Source organism: Tachyglossus aculeatus, chromosome 2, assembly GCF_015852505.1.
Source record: "Tachyglossus aculeatus isolate mTacAcu1 chromosome 2, mTacAcu1.pri, whole genome shotgun sequence".
In the NCBI taxonomy this organism is placed as follows: domain Eukaryota; kingdom Metazoa; phylum Chordata; class Mammalia; order Monotremata; family Tachyglossidae; genus Tachyglossus; species Tachyglossus aculeatus.
This window is the reverse complement of record NC_052067.1, coordinates 139,884,341-139,902,297: the sequence shown is the minus strand read 5'-3', so window position 1 is coordinate 139,902,297 and position 17,957 is coordinate 139,884,341. Positions and strand designations below refer to the sequence as shown.

At 45.3% G+C, this 17,957-nt stretch overlaps 1 protein-coding gene across 1 annotated transcript in view; it reads left to right on the top strand.

The window, feature by feature from the left end:
• Nucleotides 1-17,957, top strand: part of RNF169 (ring finger protein 169) — a 132,698-nt gene that overhangs the window by 35,441 nt on the left and 79,300 nt on the right. The window contains 1 exon segment of the mRNA XM_038765151.1: nucleotides 13,522-13,598. Coding sequence (XP_038621079.1) covers nucleotides 13,522-13,598 — 77 coding nt within the window.

The window sequence follows — 17,957 nt, the reverse complement described above, 5'->3', positions numbered from 1 at the left end:
CTGTGCACTTGATGAAATGGAGAGGGATGAGATCAGCCACGTGTTTGGATTTCCACCAGTGACACCCCACAGGTTTTTGCAAAGGAGTAAAGAAAGCAAACTGCGGAGGCGATCCAGATGTGGGTTAGTGGTAGTAAGAGACCAGCGGTGGGGACAGGGGAGAAAGAGGTTGGGTTCAGTGGAGAAAGTAGTGTTGACGGCATCTATTTGTGCATCGCCATCAATCAATCAATCCGTTGTATTTATTGAGCTCTTACTGTGTGTGGAACACTTGTACTGAGCGTTGGGAGAGTACAAGAGCAGGTAGTTTGAAAGGTGGCATAATGGATAGAGCATTTGCCTGGGAGTCAGAGGGTCATGGGTTCTAATCCTGACTCAGCCACTTGACTGCTGTGTGACCTTGGGCAACTCATTTCACTTCTCTGTGCCTCCGTTACCTTATCAGTAAATTGGGGATTGAGACTTTAAGCCTCAAGGGCTGTATCCAACCTGATTTGCTTGCACCCACCCCAGTGCTTAGTACAGTGCCTGGCACACAGTAAGCGCTTAAATGCTGCAATTATTATTATTAAAATCCCGGCTCTGCCAATTGTCAGCTGTGTGACTTTGGGCAAGTCACTTCACTTCCCTGGGCCTCAGTTCCCTCATCAGTAAAATGGGGATGAAGACTGTGAGCCCCACGTGGGACAACCTGGTCACCTTGTATCCTCCCCAGCGCTTAGAACAGTGCTCTGCACATAGTAAGCGCTTAACAAATGCCATTGTTACTATTTGCTTGTACCCACCCCAGTGCTTAGCACAGTGCCTGGCACACAGTAAGCGCTTAAATGCTGCAATTATTATTATTAAAATCCCGGCTCCGCTGCTTGTCAGCTGTGTGACTTTGGGCAAGTCACTTCACTTCCCTGGGCCTCAGTTACCTCATCAGTAAAATGGGGATTAAGACTGTGAGCCCCACGTGGGACAACCTGATCACCTTGTATCCTCCCCAGCGCTTAGAACGGTGCTCTGCACATAGTAAGCGCTTAACAAATGCCATTATTACTATAATAAATGGGGCATGGCAATTTTAGAAAATTGGAAGGGGTCGAGAGATCGGAGGTCTCTTTGGGGGAGCAGGTCAGATTTGCGGGGAGTGGGTATTTGGAAGAGAAAGTAGTAAAGGAGGTTGTGGTTTGATTATATATTTATTTATTTTACTTGTACATATCTATTCCATTTATTCTATTTATTTTATTTTGTTAGTATGTTTGGTTTTGTTCTCTGTCTCCCCCTTTTAGACTGTGAGCCCACTGTTGGGTAGGGACTGTCTCTATATGTTGCCAGTTTGTACTTCCCAAGCGCTTAGTCCAGTGCTGTGCACATAGTAAGCGCTCAATAAATACGATTGATGATGATTAGAGGGATTTCAGAGGTGGCGAGGGTAAAGATCGTACGGCGACGAGAGATGACAAGATTCATTCATTCATTCAATCGTACTTATTGAGCGCTTACTGTGTGCAGAGCACTGGACTAAGCGCTTGGGAAGTCCAAGCTGGCAGCATTTAGAGACGGTCCCTACCCAACAGCATTCACTCAGTCGTATTTATTGAGCACTTACTGTGTGCAGAGCACTGTCCTAAGCGCTCGGGAAAGTACAATGCTCCATCTAGCTCGGCACGCTTAATAATAATAATAATAATAATGATAGCATTTGTTAACCGCTTACTATGGGCAGAGCACTGTTCTAAGCGCTGGGGGGGGATACAAGGTGATCAAGTTGTCCCACGTGGGGCTCACAGTCTTAGTCCACATTTTACAGAGGAGGGAACTGAGGCACAGAGAGGTTAAGTGACTCGCCCAAGGTCACACAGCAAACGTGGTGGAGGCGGGATTCGAACCTACGACCTCTGACTCCAAAGCCCGGGCTCTTTCCACTGAGCCACGCTCCTTCCCTCCTCTAACACCAACCGACTAACAAATCCCTCGATTTTGTCTACTTCATGAGCAACCCCTTGCCCGCAATCGCTCTCCGGCTTGGAACTCCCTCCCCCTTCATCATCACCATCATCAATCGTATTTATTGAGCGCTTACTGTGTGCAGAGCACTGTACTAAGCGCTTGGGAACTACAAGTTGGCAACATATAGAGACAGTCCCGGCCCAATAGTGGGCTCACAGTCTCAAAGGGGGAGACATTTCATTTCCACCAGACCCCTTTTAGACTGTGAGCCCACTGTTGGGTAGGGACTGTCTCTATATGTTGCCAATTTGTACTTCCCAAGCGCTTAGTACAGTGCTCTGCCCATAGCGCTCAATAAATACGATTGATGAAGATTGATGATGACCCCCCGCCTCTCCCCATCTACAAGCCTCTCCTCAAAATCACATCACAATAATAATGATGATGGTATTTAAGTGCTTACTACGTGCCAGGCACTGTACTGAGCGCCGGGGTGGATAGAAGCAAATCAAGGTGGACACAGTCCCTGTTCCATGTGGGCACAAAGTCTCCAGCCCCATTTTACAGAGGAGGGAACTGAGGCCCAGAGAAGTGAAGTGACCGGCCCAAGGTCACACGGCGGACGAGTGGAGATGGAGTGTGTGGCCGAGTTGGCGAGTCAGTGAGGTGTGAGGGTGGACCAGGAGGCCATTGGAGTTGAGGAGCGGGAGGAAATGGACAGTGGGTGGGACGTCAGCGACAATCCCACGGAGAGCGAAACCCCCAAGGATCAGCGTCTGGATGGAGAGAGAAAGAAAGCGAAGGAGAAATCAAAATAGTGCCAAAAGTCGCCTGCAGAAAAGGCGGAAAATGACTAGGACTAATAATAATAATAATAACGATGGTATTCATTAGTAATAATAATAATAATGATGATGTTGGTATTTGTTAAGCGCTTACTATGTACAAGGCACTGTTCTAAGCGCTGGGGTAGATGCAAGGTAATCAGGTTGTCCCACGTGGGACTCACAGTCTTCATCCCCATTTTCATCATCATCAATCGTATCTATTGAGCGCTTATTGTGTGCAGAGCACTGTACTGAGCGCTTGGGAAGTACAAATTGGCAACATAGAGAGACAGTCCCTAGCCAGCATTGGGCTCACAGTCTAAAAGGGGGAGACAGAGAACAAAACCAAACGTACTAACAAAATAAAATAAATAGAATAGATATGTACAAGTAAAATAAATAAATAAATAGAGTAATAATAAATAGAGTAATTTTCCAGATGAGGGAACTGAGGCCCAGAGAATCAATCAATCAATCAATCGTATTTACTGAGCGCTTACTGTGTGCAGAGCACTGTACTAAGCGCTTGGGAAGTACAAATTGGCATAGAGACAGTCCCTACCCAACAGCGGGCTCACAGTCTAAAAGGGGGAGACAGAGAACAAAACCAAACATACTAACAAAATAAAATAGAATAGATATGTACAAGTAAAATAAATAAATAAATAGAGTAATAATAAATAAATAGAGTAATTTTCCAGATGAGGGAACTGAGGCCCAGAGAATCAATCAGTCAATCAATCAATCGTATTTATTGAGCACTTACTGTGTGCAGAGCACTGGACTAAGCGCTTGGGAAGTACAAATTGGCAACATATAGAGACAGTCCCTACCCAACAGTGGGCTCACAGTCTAAAAGGGGGAGACAAAAAAGAGAAGTGAAGTGACTTGCCGAAAGTCGCCCAGCTGACAAGTGGCAGAGCCGGGATTTGAACCCACGGCCTCTGACTCCAAAGCCCGGGCTCTTTCCGCTGAGCCACGCTGCTTCTCCAGCACTTAGTTAAGCACTTAGTACGTGCCAAGCACTGTTTTAAGCGGTGGGGTTAAGTGACTTGCCCAAGGTCACACAGCAGACATGTGGCAGAGCCGGGATTTGAACCCACGACCTCTGACTCCAAAGCCCGGGCTCTTTCCACGGAGCCACGCTGCTTCTCTGCTTCTAGACCAGGCTGCTTTTCTTAGCCATTTGGGTGAACTCCCCCATTAAACCGTTCACAGTAGTCACGGATAAACACAGATTAAAAAGCAGCATGAGGAGCAGCGAGGCTCAGTGGAAAGAGCCTGGGCTTTGGAGTCAGAGGTCCTGGGTTCAAATCCTGGCTCCGCCACTTGTCAGCTGGGTGACTTTGGGCAAGTCACTTCACTTCTCTGGGCCTCAGTTCCCTCATCTGTAAAATGGGGATTAAGCCAGTGAGCCCCACGTGGGACAACCTGATTACCTTGTATCTCCCCCAGCGCTTAGAACAGTGCTTGGCACATAGTAAGCGCTTAACAAATACCAACGTTATTATTATTATTATCGTTAAGAGCCTGGGCTTTGGAGTCAGAGGTCGTGGGTTCAAATCCCGGCTCCGCCAGTTGTCAGCTGGGTGACTTTGGGCAAGTCACTTCACTTCTCTGGGCCTCAGTGACCTCATCTGGAAAATGGGGATGAAGACTGTGAGCCCCCCCGTGGGACAACCTGATCACCTTGTATCTACCCCAGCGCTTAGAACAGTGCTTGGCACATAGTAAGCGCTTAACAAATACCAACATTATTATTATTATTATCATTAAGAGCCTGGGCTTTGGAGTCAGAGGTCATGGGTTCAAATCCTGACTCCGCCACTTGTCAGCTGGGTGACTTTGGGCAAGTCACTTCACTTCTCTGGGCCTCAGTTCCCTCATCTGTAAAATGGGGATTAAGCCAGTGAGCCCCACGTGGGACTACCTGATTACCTTGTATCTCCCCCAGCGCTTAGAACAGTGCTTGGCACACAGTAAGCGCTTAACAAATACCAACATTATTATTATTATTATCATTAAGAGCCTGGGCTTTGGAGTCAGAGGTCATGGGTTCAAATCCTGGCTCCGCCAGTTGTCAGCTGGGTGACTTTGGGCAAGTCATTTCACTTCTCTGGGCCTCAGTTACCTCATCTGTAAAATGGGGATTAAGACTGTGAGCCCCACGTGGGACAACCTGATTACCTTGTATCTACTCCAGCGCTTAGAACAGTGCTTGGCACGTAGTAAGCGCTTAAGAAATACCAACATTATTATTATTATTAAGAGCCTGGGCTTTGGAGTCAGAGGTCGTGGGTTCAAATCCCGGCTCCGCCAGTTGTCAGCTGGGTGACTTTGGGCAAGTCACTTCACTTCTCTGGGCCTCAGTGACCTCATCTGGAAAATGGGGATGAAGACTGTGAGCCCCACGTGGGACAACCTGATTACCTTGTATCTACCCCAGTGCTTAGAACATGCTTGGCACATAGCGCTTAAGAAATACCAACATTATTATTATTATTATTATTAAGAGCCTGGGCTTTGGAGTCAGAGGTCGTGGGTTCAAATCCCGGCTCCGCCAGTTGTCAGCTGGGTGACTTTGGGCAAGTCACTTCACTTCTCTGGGCCTCAGTGACCTCATCTGGAAAATGGGGATGAAGACTGTGAGCCCCACGTGGGACAACCTGATTACCTTGTATCTACCCCAGCGCTTAGAACAATGTGTGGCACATAGTAAGCGCTTAACAAATACCAACATTATTATTATTATTATTAAGAGCCTGGGCTTTGGAGTCAGAGGTCGTGGGTTCAAATCCCGGCTCCGCCAGTTGTCAGCTGGGTGACTTTGGGCAAGTCACTTCACTTCTCTGAGCCTCAGTGACCTCATCTGGAAAACGGGGATGAAGACTGTGAGCCCCACGTGGGACAACCTGATTACCTTGTATCTACCCCAGTGCTTAGAACATGCTTGGCACATAGCGCTTAACAAATACCAACATTATTATTATTATTATTATTATTAAGAGCCTGGGCTTTGGAGTCAGAGGTCGTGGGTTCAAATCCCGGCTCCGCCAGTTGTCAGCTGGGTGACTTTGGGCAAGTCACTTCACTTCTCTGGGCCTCAGTGACCTCATCTGGAAAATGGGGATGAAGACTGTGAGCCCCCCATGGGACAACCTGATCAACTTTTAACCTCCCCAACGCTCAGAACAGTGCTTGGCACATAGTAAGCGCTTAACAAATACCAATATTATTATTATTATTATTATTATTATTAAGAGCCTGGGCTTTGGAGTCAGAGGTCGTGGGTTCAAATCCCGTCTCCGCCAGTTGTCAACTGGGTGACTTTGGGCAAGTCACTCCTCTGGGCCTCAGTGACCTCATCTGGAAAATGGGGCTGAAGACTGTGAGCCCCCCGTGGGACAATCTGATCAACTTTTAACCTCCCCAGCGCTCAGAACAGTGCTTGGCACATAGTAAGCGCTTAACAAATGCCAATATTATTATTATTATTATTATTATTAAGAGCCTGGGCTTTGGAGTCAGAGGTCGTGGGTTCAAATCCCGGCTCCGCCAGTTGTCAGCTGGGTGACTTTGGGCAAGTCACTTCACTCCTCTGGGCCTCAGTGACCTCATCTGGAAAATGGGGATGAAGACTGTGAGCCCCCCGTGGGACAACCTGATCAACTTTTAACCTCCCCAGCGCTCAGAACAGTGCTTTGCACATAGTAAGCGCTTAATAAATGTCATTATTATTATTATTATTATAAAAGGGGTTCACTTAACTATGTTTCTTGGGTACAGGTGGGATGTTCTGATACAGGCCCAGGTGAACCGGGGCGGGCCCAGGTAGTTCGGGACGATTTCTGCCCAAAGTAGTCCCTTCAACTCCCCTACCAAGAGGTGTTGCCGACAGCTCATACCAATCAATCAATCAATCAATCGCATTTATTGAGCACTTACTATGTGCAGAGCACTGTACTAAGCGCTTGGGAAGTACAAGTCGGCAGCACATAAGACAGTCCCTGACTTGAGCCTGCCCCATTTTGGCCCCTCAGTTAATCATTCATTGAATCGTATTTATTGAGCGCTTACTGTGTGCAGAGCACTGTACTATGCGCTTCTAATAATCATCATCATCATCATCATCAATCGTATTTATTGAGCACTTACTATGTGCAGAGCACTGTACTAAGCGCTTGGGAAGTACAAATTGGCAACATATAGAGACAGTCCCTACCCAACAGTGGGCTCACAGTCTAAAAGGGGAATAATAATGATGGTATTTGTTAAGCGCTTACTGTGTGCAGAGCACTGTACTACGTGCTTCTAATAATGATGGTATTTAAGCACTGACTGTGTGCAGAGCACTGTACTATGTGCTTCTACTAATGATGGTCTTTAAGCGCTTACTATGTGCCAAGCACTGTTCTAAGTGCCGCGGGGGATACAAGGTAAACAGGTTGTCCCCCGTGGGGCTCACAGCCTTAATCCCCATTTTTCAGAGGAGGTAACTGAGGCCCAGAGAAGGTAAGTGATTTGCCCAAAGTCACACAGCTGACAAGCGGTGGAGCTGGGATTAGAACCCACGAGCTCTGACTCCCAAGCCTGAGCTCTTCCCACTGAGTCATGCTGCTTCTCTAATCAGTTAATCAATGATTGGTATTTATTCATTCATTCGGTTGCGTTTATTGAGTGCTTGCTGTGTGCAGAGCACTGTACTAAGCGCTTGGGAAGTCCAAGTTGGCAAGGTCTAGAGACGGTCCCTACCCAACAACGGGCTCTCGGTCTAGAAGGGGGAGACAGTCAACAAAACATGTAGACAGCTGAGCCCTTATTCATTCAATCGTATTTATTCACTCATTCATTCATTCAATCATATTTATTGAGCGCTTACTGTGTGCAGAGCACTGGACTAAGTGCTTGGAAAGTACAAGTCGGCAACAGATAGAGACGGTCCCTACCCAACGGCGGGCTCACAGTCTACAAGGGGGAGACAGACAACAAAACAAGACATGTAGACAGCTGAGCACTTACTTATTCATTCATTCAACTCAGTCAATCGTCTTTATTCATTCATTCATTCAATCGTATTTATTGAGCACTTACTTTGTGCAGAGCACTGTACTAAGCGCTTGGGAAGTACAAGTTGGCAACATCTAGAGACAGTCCCTACCCAACAGCGGGCTCACAGTCTAGAAGGGGGAGACAGACAACAAAACAAAACATGTAGACAGCTGAGCACTTAGTTATTCATTCATTCAGTCGTATTTATTCACTCATTCATTCATTCAGTCGTATTTATTGAGCGCTTACTGTGTGCAGAGCACTGTACTAAGCACTTGGGAAGTACAAGTCAGCAACATATAGAGACGGTCCCTACCCAACAGCTGGCTCACAGTCTAGAAGGGGGGAGACAGGTAACAAAACAAAACATGTAGACAGCGGAACACTTATTCATTCATTCAACTCATTCAATCGTATTTATTCACTCATTCATTCATTCAATCGTATTTATTGAGCGCTTACTGTGTGCAGAGCACTGTACTAAGCGCTTGGGAAGTACAAGTTGGCAGCATATAGAGACGGGCTCACAGTCTAGAAGGGGGAGACAGACAACAAAACAAAACATATTAACCAAATAAAATAAATAGTATAAATATGTACAAATAAAATAAATAAATAAATAGAGTAATAAAGCCGTACAAACAGATATACAGGTGCTGTGGGGAGGGGAAGGAGGTAAGGCCGGGGGGGTGGGGAGGGGGAAGAGGGGGAGAGGAAGGAGGGGGCTCAGTCTGGGAAGGCCTCCCGGAGGCCTTTATTGAGCACTTACTGTGTTCAGAGCACTTACTAAGCACTCGGGAGAGTCCAGTCCAAGAGACGAGGTTGGCACGTTCCCTGCCCACAGCGAGCGTCCAAGCAAGTGGGGGAGACAGAGATATAAATACTCCTTCCTCTGTGAAGTCCTACGTGCCAAGCACTGTTCTAAGCGCTGGGGAGGTTACAAGGTGATCAGGTTGTCCCACGGGGGGCTCACAGTCTTCATCCCCATTTTACAGATGAGGGAACTGAGGCCCAGAGAAGTTGTCTTAGGCCTTCGTTGCCTCTCTGTCGGAATCGGTTCTCCTCTCTCCACTCCTCTGTTGCCTCCGACTCTCCCTCTATTCCACAGCGGGCTGGCCCGTCCCCCAGCATTTGCAGCTGAGAGCTCACCTCCTCCAGGAGGCCTTCCCAGTCTATTTATTTTATTTGTACATATTTATTCTATTTATTTTATTTTTTTAGTATGTTTGGTTTTGTTCTCTGTCTCCCCCTTCTAGACTGTGAGCCCACTGTTGGGTAGGGACTGTCTCTGTATGTTGCCAACTTGGACTTCCCAAGTGCTTAGTACAGTGCTCTGCACACAGTAAGCGCTCAATAAATACGATTGAATGAAGTTTCTAGTTCCGAGGAGTGACCAAGAGACTAGAAAATGAATTACCGTTCTGTATGTTGCCAACTTGGACTTCCCAAGCGCTTAGTACAGTGCTCTGCACACAGTAAGCGCTCAATAGATACGATTGAATGAATGAAGTTTCTAGTTCCGAGGAGTGACCAAGAGACTAGGAAATGAATTACCGTTCTATATGTTGCCAACTTGGACTTCCCAAGCGCTTAGTACAGTGCTCTGCACACAGTAAGCGCTCAATAGATGCGATTGAATGAATGAAGTTTCTAGTTCCGAGGAGTGATTAAGAGACTAGAAAATGAATTACCGTTCATTCATTCATTCAGTCGTATTTATTGAGCGCTTACTGTGTGCAGAGCACTGTACTAAGCGCTCGGGAAGTACAAGTTGGCAACATATGATTACTACTTCTTAGTGGAATCACCAGAACAGTTGAAAAGTGTTGGAGAGCATTCGTGAAGCACTCAATAAATGCGATCGTTCCTACTAATTGGATTATTCCTGAGGATGAGATAACTGTATAGACCCCCCAAGCCCGGAAGTCAGAAGGGCCTGGGTTCTGGCCCGACTCTAGGACTTTGGGCAAGTCACTCCACTTCTCTAGGCCTCAGTTACCTCATCTGGAAAATGGGGATTCAATACCAGTTCACCCTCCTCCTAAGATTGTGAGCCTATGTGGGGCAGGGATCATATTCATTCATTCATTCATTCAATCGTATTTATTGAGCGCTTCCTGTGTGCAGAGCACTGTACTAAGCGCTTGGGAAGTACAAGTCATTCATTCAGTCGTATTTATTGAGCGCTTCCTGTATGCAGAGCACTGTACTAAGCACTTGGGAAGTACAAGTCATTCATTCAACCGTATTTATTGAGCGCTTCCTGTGTGCAGAGCACTGTACTAAGCGCTTGGGAAGTACAAGTCATTCATTCAATCGTTTTTATTGAGCGCTTCCTGTGTGCAGAGCACTGTACTAAGCGCTTGGGAAGTACAAGTCATGCATTCGATCGTATTTATTGAGCGCTTCCTGTGTGCAGAGCACTGTACTAAGCGCTTGGGAAGTACAAGTCATGCATTCGATCGTATTTATTGAGCGCTTCCTGTATGCAGAGCACTGTACTAAGCGCTTGGGAAGTACAAGTCATGCATTCGATCGTATTTATTGAGCGCTTCCTGTGTGCAGAGCACTGTACTAAGCGCTTGTGAAGTACAAGTCATTAATTCAATCGTATTGAGCGCTTCCTGTGTGCAGAGCACTGTACTAAGCGCTTGGGAAGTACAAGTCATTCATTCAATCATATTTATTGAGGGCTTCCTGTGTGCAGAGCACTGTACTAAGCGCTTGGGAAGTCCAAGTCGGCAACATATAGAGACGGTCCCTACCCAACCACGGGCTCCCAGTCTAGAAATCTGCCCTGATTTGTCTTGTTCCTTCCCCGGTGCTTGGAACAGTGCCTGCCACATAGTAAAGCGCTTAACAAATATTATTATTATTATTATTACTATTATTATTATTATTATTATTTTACATTTTGCCTTTCTGGCTCTTCAGCTGGGTTTTTGGGTGAGAGTCTTCGATCTAATTTGCCTGCCATTGGGATGCATATAAAAGATAATCATGAGAGACTCTTTTCATAGAAGTGGTTGAAAGATGATCGAAGGGGTTGGCCTCCTGAAACAGAAAGGGACTAGGCAATTTCCAGTTTATCATCATCATCAGCAATCTTAATTATTGAGCTCTTACTGTGTGCAGAGCACTGTACTAAGCGCTTGGGAAGTACAAGAGTTTACTAAACTCTTAGTTTCTATTCGGTCAGATGTGTGTAATCTCAGTGTCTTCCACATTCCTTTTAGACTGTGAGCCCACTGTTGGGTAGGGACTGTCTCTATATGTTGCCAATTTGTACTTCCCAAGCGCTTAGTACGGTGCTCTGCACACAGTAAGCACTCAATAAATGCGATTGATTGATTGATTGATTGATTCCTCGAGTGTTGCCTTCCCAGACTGAGCCCCTTCCTTCCTCTCCCCCTCGTCCCCCTCTCCATCCCCCCCATCTTACCTCCTTCCCTTCCCCACAGCACCTGTATATATGGATATATGTTGGTACATATTTATTACTCTATTTATTTATTTTACTTGTACATATCTATTCTATTTATTTTATTTTGTTATTATGTTTGGTTTTGTTCTCTGTCTCCCCCTTTTAGACTGTAAGCCCACTGTTGGGTAGGGATTGTCTCTATATGTTGCCAATTTGTACTTCCCAAGCGCTTAGTACAGTGCTCTGCACATAGTAAGCGCTCAATAAATACGATTGATTGATTGATCATCAATCGTATTTATTGAGCGCTTACTGTGTGTAGAGCACTGTACTAAGCGCTTGGGAAGTACAAGAGTTTACTAAACTCTTAGTTTCTATTTGTTCAGATGTGTGTAATCTCAGTGTCTTCCACATTCCTCGAGTGTTGCCTTCCCAGACTGAGCCCCTTCCTTCCTCTCCCCCTCGTCCCCCTCTCCATCCCCCCATCTTACCTCCTTCCCTTCCCCACAGCACCTGTATATATGTATATATGGTTGTACAGATTTATTACTCTATTATCTATTTTACTTGTACATATCTATTCTATTTATTTTATTTTGTTAGTATGTTTGGTTTTGTTCTCTGTCTCCCCCTTTTAGACGGTGAGGCCACTGTTGGGTAGGGACTGTCTCTATATGTTGCCAACTTGTACTTCCCAAGTGCTTAGTACAGTGCTCTGCACACAGTAAGCGCTCAATAAATACGATTGATGATGATGATCTCAAGAAATGCCCGACCTTCCTCGAATAACCAACCTGGCTAAAAAAGGAGATAGAAAGTTTGCTGCCAAGTGGAGAAATTCCCAAAACAAATATTGACCCACCTGGAGAGGAAGCCGCATTTTTCTGGTGTTAGTTAAGCGCTTACTACGTGCCAGGCACTGTGCTAAGCCCCCGATCAGGTACAAGATAATCAGGTTGGACACAGTCCGCGTCTCCCATGGGGCTCACGGTCTTAATCCCCATTTTCCAGGCGAGGTAACTGAGGCGCAGAGAAAGAAAGTGACTTGCCCAAGGTCGCACAACAGACAAGGGGTGGAGCTGGAGAAGCAGCGTGGCTCAGTGGAAAGAGCCCGGGCTTTGGAGCCAGAGGTCATGGGTTCAAATCCCGACTCCGCCAGTTGTCAGCTGTGTGACTTTGGGCGAGTCACTTCACTTCTTCTGTGCCTCACTTACCTCATCTGTAAAATGGGGATTAAAACTGTGAGTCCCCCCCGGGACAACCTGATCACCTTGTAACCTCCCCAGCGCTTAGAACAGTGCTTTGCATCATCATCATCAATCGTATTTATTGAGCGCTTACTATGTGCAGAGCACTGTACTAAGCGCTTGGGAAGTACAAATTGGCAACATATAGAGACAGTCCCTACCCAACAGTGGGCTCACAGTCTGAAAGGGGGAGACAGAGAACAAAACCAAACATACTAACAAAATAAAATAGAATAGATATGTACAAATAAAATAAATAAATAAATAGAGTAAAAAAAAGTACAAACATATATACATATATATACTTTGCACATAGTAAGCATTTAATAAATGTCATCATCATCATTATTATTACTATTATTAATTAGAACCCAGGTCCCCTGATTCTTAGTAGACAAACTGAATGATGACTTTATGTAGGTTATTGAAACGGAGCGTGTTTGAAAATATTTTCATATTCAGGAACAGACAAAAAACACTGAAAGGAGGCTGCCCTTTTTTGTTTTTATTTTGAGACTCTTTCTAGGACCTGTATATATGTATATATGTTTGTACATATTACTCTGTTTATTTCTCTTGTACATATCTATTCTATTTATTTTATTTTGTTAGTATGTTTGGTTTTGTTCTCCGTCTCCCCCTTCTAGACTGTGAGCCCGTTGTTGGGTAGGGACTGTCTCTATGTGTTGCCAACTTGGACTTCCCAAGCGCTTAGTACAGTGCTCTGCACACAGTAAGCGATCAATAAATACGATTGATTGATTGATTGACTACTTTTCCAGCGGTTCTACAGCTCTCACGATTTCCTTATCTGCGGCCAGCGTTGGCAGATGCAGTGGGCGAAATCTTAACTGTCGTTACAACACTTGTGGATAATGACATTAAAATATTGGGATTTAATAACGTGCCCCCGAGTGAAAACTCCAGGGCAAAAAAGGCCCGACGAAGTGGCTTCCCACGTTCAAAGACAGGAAAGACTCCCGGGAAGATGGTTCCATTAAAGTTTGCTCTTTTTTTTTTTTCCTCCCTCCAGAGTTTATATTCAGAGCACCAATTAAATTAAGCAAGCCAGGGGAACTGCGTGAGGAATATGAAAGCCAGCTCAGAAAGGTACAGTATTCATTTTAATCGTAAATTTTCCTATCTCTCCCTCCCCAATGCAGTGACTTTGAATGCTCACTGTAATGTTTGCTTAACCCCCTGGGGAATTCAAGGTGGTGATTTCCTTTTTCAGAGCATTCTGCTTCATCCCTAGCACTTTTCTCACATTTCATGCCAGGTTAGAGTAGGTTTCTTGGAAATGCAAACAGATTAAAGTTTGGCACTGAAAGATGAAACATTACCTATTACTGGCGGTGCCGTTTGGCTACCAGATTCAACAGTGGAGTGGGCCGAGTGTTTTGTTTTTATCTGGATAAGGTCCACTCATCCATCATCCTCATCAATCGTATTTATTGAGCGCTTACTGTGGGCAGAGCACTGTACTAAGCGCTTGGGAAGTACAAGTTGGCAACACATAGGGAGACAGTCCCTACCCAACAGTGGGCTCACAGTCTAAAAGAACATGTGTCTGGAGTCGTCCTGATTGATTATCTACGAAGATAATTACAGATAAAAAAGATCGGGTAACATGAGAGTCTCCGATCTGTGATTTTTGCCGGCAGGGATATGACAACAGAATTTCCTGGTTACAGAGATTTATATACTTGGACAGCTGGGAAATATTTCCACTTCAGGGCCTGGCGGAGATTTTAGAAAGCCTTTAATATTGAAGGGAGGGTTGATAGGTGATTCTGGTGTAGACTGTAAGCTCTTGGTGGACAGGGAATGTGTCTGTTTATTGCTATATTGTACCCTCCCAAGCACTTAGTACAGTGCTTTGCCTACAGTAGGGACCTAGTGAATACGATTGAATGAATGAAGAGTGAATTCAGTGGTTTTTTAGAGGGTGAGTAAATGCCCTCATCATCATCATCATCATCAATCGTATTTATTGAGCGCTTACTGTGTGCAGAGCACTGTACTAAGCGCTTGGGAAGTCCAAGTTGGCAACATATAGAGACAGTCCCTACCCAACAGTGGGCTCACAGTCTAAAAGGGGGAGACAGAGAACAAAACCAAACATTTGATTGCCAAAGTGAGGGCATTTCACATTGGGCTCATCATCCCTTCGAGACTGTGAGCCCACTGTTGGGTAGGGACTGTCTCTATATGTTGCCAGCTTGGACTTCCCAAGCGCTTAGTACAGTGCTCTGCACACAGTAAGCGCTCAATAAATACGATTGATTGATTGATTGATTGATTGATCATTAGATCTCAGGGAAAACAGCCCTGTTAAAAATGTTGCTGATCACAGGGTAGGATTAATGTGAATCTTGGTAAACATATTACCGAATGGTCCTTGAAATAGTTAGGGGGACTCCTGTTTTATTTGGGGGGACTTCTTTCTAGTTTTTATCGAAAGGGGACAACCCCGGAGAATGAGGCTGTGTGGTCGGATTTTGTCTCAGGAGCTTATCTAGCTGAAGACCCAAAATGTTGATTTGAGTTCTCCTGGCCAAGGAGAATTGGATTGAATGTGAGGCCTTTTTTGGCCTCAATCCTGCCTGTGAGTCAAACATGTCAGGTACCAGCTGCTCTCAGAGAGTTGATTCCACTCCAAAAAGTGAGCCATTTACACCCCAGGAGGGGCAGGTCAGTTATTTCTGTTGTTAAAAGCTGTCCTTGAGCACATGGGGAGTGAAAAAAACCAATGCATTGGGCAGAAAAATATTCCTAATTATACTAAGCTCTGACTAGGAGGAGAAATGTACATGCCTTACTTAGGAACCTCAGAATTGGATGTATTTTAAGCGCGTGTGTGTGTTTTTCTTGTTCTCCTCTCCACCCCCTCCTTGAAATCACTGAGAGCCTGGGAAGAGGAAGGATTCTTTTACATTTCATTTCTGGATTTCTCTTCCCGTTTTCTAGGGGGAGGAAAGGCGAAGCTGTTTTTCGATATTCAGTGGTTTGGGTCTGCACCGGAGTTTGTGCTATGGATTTCTTGGCCCCGTCTGTTTTCTCTTTCTCTGTTCTCACTGGGTAATGTCGAAGCGTCTCGAAGCAATAGAGAAGCAGCGTGGCTCAGTGGAAAGAGCCCGGGCTTTGGAGTCAGAGGTCATGGGTTCGAATGCCGACTCCGCCGCGTCTGCTGTGTGACTTTGGGCAAGTCACTTAACTTCTCTGAGCCTCAGTTACCTCATCTGTAAAATGGGGATTAAGACTGTGAACCCCACGTGGGACAACTTGATCACCTTGTATCCCCCCCAGTGCCTAGAACAGTGCTCTGCACATAGTAAGCGCTTAACAAATGTCATCATTATTCCCCCTCCTTCCTCTCCCCCTCCTCCCCGCTGCATCCCCCATCTTACCTCCTTCCCTTCTCCACAGCACCTGTATATATGTATATGTGTTTGTACATATTTATTACTCTATTTATTTTACTTGCACATATCTAGTCTATTTTATTTTGTTAATATGTTTGGTTTTGTTCTCTGTGTCCCCCTTCTAGACTGTGAGCCCACTGTTGGGTAGGGACCGTCTCTATATGTTGCCAACTTGTACTTCCCAAGCGCTTAGTACAGTGCTCTGCACACAGTAAGCCCTCAATAAATACGATTGATTGATTGATTGATTGAAGCATCCCCTCTCTCCTCTTCCCCGCTCCGGTGTTCAGATCTTTTCACCGTGAGAGTGCCAGCTGTTCTCTGCCAGCAAGCGCAGAGTAATCAAATGTGATGAAGCTATGTAGCTGATAAGTGGATGATCTAATTCAGCTCGGCTAACAGGGTAATAGCGCATTGTTTTAAAATGTGCCAATCAATCAATCAGTTGTATTTATTGAGCGCTTACTGTGTGCAGAGCACTGTACTAAGCGCTTGGGAAGGACAAGTTGGCAACATATAGAAACGGTCCCTACCCAACAGTGGGCTCACAGTCTAGAAGGGGGAGACAGAGAACAAAACCAAACATATTAACCAAATGAAATAAATAGAATAGATATGTACAAGTAAAATAAATAAATAGAGTAATAAATATGTACAATCATATATACAGGTGCTGTGGGGAAGGGAAGGGGGACGAGGGGGAGAGAGAGAGTGCCACAGTTTAAAGCCATGAAGCTCCCAGGTCCGATACACTCTGAATCTGCGCTGCCATCTTTCTCAACTTGTGAAATGCTCGGGATTTCAAAAATGCCAGTATCATGATCATCATTCATTCGATCGTATTTATTGAACGCTTACTGTGTGCAGAGCACTGTACTAAGCGCTTGGGAAGGACAAGTTGGCAACATACAGAGTCAGCCCCATCCTCACCCTCATCCTAGACTGTGAGCTTCTAGACTGTGAGCCCACTGTTGGGTAGGGACCGTCTCTATATGTTGCCAACTTGGACTTCCTAAGCGCTTAGTACAGTGCTCTGCACACAGTAAGCGCTCAATAAATGCGATTGAATGAATCATCCTATTTGAGAAGAAAGGCAAGTATAGTTGACTGTAGGAAATGACCCTAGCATCTCGCCAACAGTGCAGTCAGTCAGTCAGTTAATAGTATTTATTAATAATAATAATAATAATGGTATTTGTTAAGCACTTACTATGTGCCAAGCACTGTTCTAAGCTCTGGGGGAGATACAAAATAATCAGGTTGTCCCACATGGACAACAGTCTTAATAATAATAATAATAATAATGTTGGTATTTGTTAAGCACTTACTGTGTGCCAAGCACTGTTCTAAGCGCTGGGATAGATACAAGGTTATCAGGTTGCCCCACTTGGAGCTCACAGTCTCAATCCCCATTTTACAGATGTGGGAACTGAGGCACAGAGAAGTGAAGTGACTTGCCCAAAGTCACAGCTGACAAGTGGCGGAGGCAGAATTAGAACCCACGACCTCTGACTCCCAAGCCCGGGCTCTTTCCACTGAGCCACACTGCTTCTCTAGTGCTTACTCTGTGCAGTGCACTGGACAACCTGATCACCTTGTAACCTCCCCAGTGCTTAGAACAGTGCTTTGCACATAGTAAGCGCTTAATAAATGCCGTTATTATTATTATTATTAATAATAATAATAATAATAATAAGCAGTTGGGAAAGTACAGTATATCCAAATTAGCAGACACTTTTCCTGCCCGTAATGAGTGTTCAATCTAGAGGACCAGTAGTCTTCCGGGACCAGTCTTGAAGAATATTGGTGACCACTTGCTCCCCAAACGGCAGCGTGGCCCAGTGAGTGTAATAATAATAATACCGATGGCGTTTATTAAGCGCTTACTATGTGCAAAGCACCGTTCTAAGCGCTGGGGAGGTAACAAGGTGATCAGGTTGTCCCACGGGGGGCTCACAGTCTTCATCCCCATTTTCCAGATGAGGTAACTGAACCCCAGAGAAGTGAAGTGACTTCCCCAAAGTCACACAGCTGACAATTGGCG